The 5,392-nt window shown below is 38.1% G+C and overlaps 1 protein-coding gene across 1 annotated transcript; it reads left to right on the forward strand.

Moving 5' to 3' along the window:
- Nucleotides 1-1,708: 1,708 nt before the first annotated feature.
- On the forward strand, nucleotides 1,709-4,667 carry LOC145495023 (RAD52 motif-containing protein 1-like). Its single transcript, XM_081474598.1, has 5 exons — nucleotides 1,709-1,834; nucleotides 1,934-2,012; nucleotides 3,014-3,156; nucleotides 3,755-3,877; nucleotides 4,340-4,667. The coding sequence occupies exons 1-5, from the start codon at nucleotides 1,727-1,729 to the stop codon at nucleotides 4,493-4,495; spliced, it is 609 nt and encodes a 202-aa protein (XP_081330724.1). The 5' UTR covers nucleotides 1,709-1,726; the 3' UTR covers nucleotides 4,496-4,667.
- The last annotated feature ends 725 nt before the right edge of the window (nucleotides 4,668-5,392 follow it).

Raw genomic sequence — 5,392 nt, forward strand, 5'->3', positions numbered from 1 at the left:
TGAAAGACAATTCTATTTTGCTCAGCCGAAATTTGGCAGCAGTTGTGATTTACGGTATTCTGTCTTTTAATTTCTCTACCTGCTCACGGTTTACGCCGGAATCTTTGTGACAGATAAGATTTTTGTCTTACATTGATTCCCTTGTTTTAAACTTAGATAATAATAATGTGCCGAAACCCCTTCCTGCTGGACAAAACACATTTTCTGTGGACAAGACATTCAGTGAGACTTTGAAACATTTGCAATAGTCGTTTGAGTTTTTCTGGCATATGTTTTCTCCCTTGTCAAATTATATTTTGCATTAGTCTTGGCCATCCGGTACCCTAGTATCCTCTAGTCCAACCCAGATCGCGTGGACAAGGTGTCAATCCATATATATTTGGTGTTCCAGCGCTGATTGACTGATTTCTGACAACTCGCTCCGCGTCGCATCAACGGGGTTTCTTGGGCTCTAAGTGATGCGGGCAGGCTCTTCTTCCTTTCTTCCTTCCCTACTTTCTTTCCCACGAAGAGCCTCGCAGTCTATGGGTAGCTGTGTAACTCATGTCTGGTTCAGGTATAGCCCTCAGTTATAAATGCTATACAGGGTAATCACTCACTCGTCCTCTTAACCCTTTGTGAGGCATAAGCTCGCAACTTTCCTAACCTTGTTCCCACGGTCCTCTCTCTTCCTCCCTTGGGTTTTCTCGAGGAAGAGAGAGGGCCCTGAAAAAGAAGTTGCATTTTTCGATCTTTTGCCGCCTTCCACATTTCTGGTCATGTAAGGCCTGTCTCATCTCAATTTCGAGAGTTCTCCGCCATGATGTATTTGGTCTCCTTAGGGTTTTACCTGACATAGGGCCTTATATTGTGTTTAATACCTTGCACTCATGGAACAATTGACTATGAGCAACTCTGTATACGGTGGTGAAAGGTACACATAGCCCTCCATAATTTGGACATGCGCTGTTGGGCCCGTTTTGTCTCCCTCTGTAGTATTTATTTCATAATTAAAAATTACAATGAAAACTTTCGCTGCCTAAAAAATTTCAAAAAGAACATTAGCTTTCAACTGTCGATCTACAGCCTTCGATGGATAAAAATGGAATGCAAAAGGATAAAGTATATGCAAAAAGGGCGAGATAAAAATAATAAGAAGAACAAAAGCAAAGTAAAAAGTATAGTATTCTTTTTAAACAATAGCACCTAATTTACACATTTTTACTTTGCTTTTGTTCTTCTTCTTATTTTTATCTCGCCCGTTTTTGCATACATTTTATCCTTTTGCATTCCATTTTTATCCGTCGCGGGCTGTAGATCGACAGCCGAAAGCTCATGTTCTTTTTGAAACTTTTTAGCCAGCGAGCGTTTTTATTTTAATTTTAAATTATGTCTCATCCTGGCAATCTTTAATAGTATTTATTTCACTTGCCAAAAAAGTAGCCACAGATTTCTGCTAATTTTTTTCTCAGTTATTGAGGATATTGAAATTATTAAATAAAAAGTGGGGGTCACCGTGCTCGTTTAAGAGAAAAGGAGCATTTATTTCGCTATCGAGCTTAGTTTGAGGGAGTTTGAGGCGCTAATGACGCGAAAATCGTACATAGTAGGGATGCCCAATGCAATGCAAGTCTCAGGTACACAGAAAACCACTATATGATTGATACACCACAACTCAATTTTTCTACTGAAATACCGCTGAGTTATCGGACGATACGCGGGAGCGCGCGGGAAGTTCAAAACAAACATGGCGGACTCATCAGTTGAACTAATCGAGTTTTTTCGTCCTCATAAGAATGAAGTTAATCTGTATGTCACCAACATTTCAAGACGGCTAGAGAAAGAAGTGGTACAAGTAAGGATTTCTTTGTGTATAATAAGATGTTTTGCCATATAATATGGACAAAAATGGTGTACAACTGAACAATAAGAATTGTCGTTTTCAATGATTCAGGTGAAACTGCTTGAAATATTTTCCCAGTTTGGATTGGTGTATGAAGTACAAGTGATCGATTCATCGGATAGTTCAGAAGGTAACTTATTTTTCTTGTTCTAATTTTCTGATCGTAGGAACTCTTTTTAACGTCAGAACTGTGAACACTGAAGACTTGGATACTTTAACAAATTGACGTCAGTTTTTTATGTGTAAAATGTGTAGATGGAGTGGCCCTATACAGTAAGCCTATTAATTTTCTTAGGTGATTACATGATTTTGACTGCAACTTGCTCAGCATAAGTACTTGAAACTTAAAGGAGGCATTTCAGAGCCACCTTCAATGCCAGACAATTTTGAGGTTTTCACTCTATCAGCAACTGCTAAGTAATGGAAATGATAAACCCATTAAAGAATAATAAGTATAACATTGTTGCTAGAACCAGAAGCCTATCACCTGGTGTAGGTGATGTGCGTCTGCTAGAATTCATTACCAGTCTGTCAGTTTAAGTGTTTTGCCTTAGCTGAATCAGCTACAACCCTGGTCTAAACTAGCTGTGACAAAAACTATATTGAAAAAAATATTATCATTTTTCCATTTGTACTGAGTAGATTCCAAAATGTCATTAAATAAATGGAGCTTATACCCCTCCCCTGACTTGTAATGTTTGTAATCATGTGTTTTTGGTGGGGACGGGGATAACACAAGAACTTTATCCTTTGGTTTTCAGACCAAAACAACATTGAATGAAGGTAGTGAGGGGTGGGGTGGGGGGGGGGGGGGGGCTACAGTGTGGTTTGATTACATCATAGTATCACATGCAATTATTGACAATACTATCTCGACAGTTTTTTGCAGGGTTGTAGGACGGTGTAGCTAAGTGCATTGACCACTGTAAGCATTCAACATGTAAAATTGGTTTAAACTGTCTTAACAAGCCAACTTGGGATGATCCATTTTTAATCTGATTACTTCCCCACCATGCATGAGAAGGAACCTAATCAAGGCTGCATGTAATAAACTAAAGTAAAGTCAAAAAGTGATTATTAATTAACTGAGTGATTATCTAATAACATGAAAATTATCATTTTTGTCATCAGCTCCTGAGGAGTCCACTGTGAATTGTTCTGACCTGAACTACAGTTCTCTATATGCCTTTGTCAAGTTTTATTCAGCAAGGGCAGCAAAAAAGGCAAAAGAGAGAATAAGTGGAAAGAAACTTTTAGGAGGCCAACTTTTAAAGGTCAGTTTTAGTTTTCCCTTGTGGCAGAGTTCTCATGGTAATAATGTTCTTTATCAATTGTTGCATAATTTTTAGGCCAGGCCGGGGTTGCTTGAAAGGTGGATAGCACTATCCACTAGGTAAATCGCTATCCAGTAGATAAGTGTTAACAAAACAAACCACGCTATCCACTGGATAGTGATTCATCTGGTGGATAGTGTTATCCACCTTTTGAAGAATCCAGGCCAGAGGGCTTAAGTGTCCTGGACGTCAGATCAAGTTATTTGGGTTTGAGCCCTAGCCAGGGTCATTGTGTTGTATCCTTGAGCAAGACACTTAACTCTCAGAGTGATTCCCTCTACCTAGATTAGATCTACATGTACAAATGGGTGCAGGTGATTTTAACGCCACAAGGGGTGGGGGTGGGTAAACCCTCTCATAGACATGCTGTCCCATTAGGGAGGTGTCAAAATACTCCTGGACACTTAATACTACAGAAACCAGGATGTGCTCTGCTGGTAATTGGACCTCTTGGTCCAATGCAGACTTTTTTACCTGTGTACGGTGTTATCTCAGTTAGCTTTAATTAAGAATTTATTGGTTAGCATTGTATATGCAGGTCCAGTTTGCTCAACGGAAAAAGTTCACAGAAGTTGTTCGACACCCTTTGTACATGGGAAAGTGCACAGTGCTTGCTAATCATTACTTTGGATTTAATGGGTGGTCAACAAAAATTGTTCAGGTAATGGAATCTTCCTTTCTTCATTTTGTTATGGTCACTCAGAAATGGTGATTATTTATTTGTTTATTTGTCTTTGAGCTTTAAATACCATCATTAGATCTCTTGTTTAGGGTAGATTACCTAGTACATAATAGCTTTACTAATTACTGGCTACCAAAGTCAATTATCTGAATTTGTAAAATAAAGTTGTTGTTGATGTTAAAATTCTGATGTACGATTTCTAAATTTTTGTGAATTAGGGTTTTCTGAGAGAACCTCAGTCAAGTCCAAACACTTCCATTTGGGTAATATGGGTCACCACAATGTGTCATCAGTGCAGGCACTTACTGTAACTCTTCATGTTTAGTGACTTAAGAGGAGTGTAGCCACTTGCCTAGGTGAGGAGCCACTCCCCTTGATGTAACAGAAACATGGAAAAGAAATTGTTCCTCTCACAAGTTTTTACTATTGCACTTTTTGCAGCTAGAGAGGCTAGAGAATAAAATTGATAACAGTGATTGTCAGGAAAAGAACAATTCTTTGTATAGATGTGTGGTTAGACTGGAGATTAAAGATTGTGAATTCTTTTGTGATGGCACTGGGCATGGTGGAGATCAAAACATGATAGAGCAAGGTTAGTACAGATTGATGGGCTGTCAAAGTGTCAACACTGATATTTTTAAATTCAAACAGTGGCTTGAGGATGTTCACATGAATTGTTTCTGTGCATCCTTACTGTGTAGGAAAATTCACACTCTACATCATCAAGTGTGTGCTAAGTAATAAAATGAACAATAACAGGGGAGATGGCCATTGCTATGGATTTAGCGAACTTGCACGTTCAGTGACCCCTATTTTTCTTTTGATAGATCACCTCCTCTACTGATTTTCTCTGTTTAGCAAAAAAAGAAAGAAAATCTATCAATTAAAAGTTTCAATTTTTTGCAAAATGCACCATCGAATTCTGTTCTTTTTAGTTCTTTGTTTATCTGTGCAGTGGTTTCAAATGCCTCTTGAAGGGTTAAGTTATGTTGGCAATATTTGGAATTATTTATGCAACAGACCCACTTTTATGAAATATGACTAATATCATTTACCTCCGTTGACTCACCTTCGATATTTAAGACCATGTAGACCATCTGTAAACCATGCTGAATTATGTACGCCAATTTGTCACATGCTTTGACTCTGAAATGAAGTTGCTGACTCCCAATTTTTTTTGCATTTTTGACACAGGTAACTCATTATCTGACTGCAGTAAAAATTATTAAAAAATCTATTTACTGGAAATGTTCGTGCGAATGTCCTTAAGCAATGGTATCATAATCTGTCAATAGAGCAATTGTGAGAGTCTTCCATGTGGAAAGAAATTTGTGTCCAATAGCCCAAGGCTAGTAGATTTCTTTTGGAAACTTTTTGAGGAAATAAATATTATGTGACTTTTCAACTTTCAAATTCTTTGTAAATTTTATGGTTCACAGAAAAAGACCCTGCCAAAAGACTTGAATTGCTTGGATATGCCAAGAAACTGGCCCA

Source organism: Orbicella franksi, chromosome 8 (assembly GCF_964199315.1).
Source record: "Orbicella franksi chromosome 8, jaOrbFran1.1, whole genome shotgun sequence".
Lineage (NCBI taxonomy): Eukaryota > Metazoa > Cnidaria > Anthozoa > Scleractinia > Merulinidae > Orbicella > Orbicella franksi.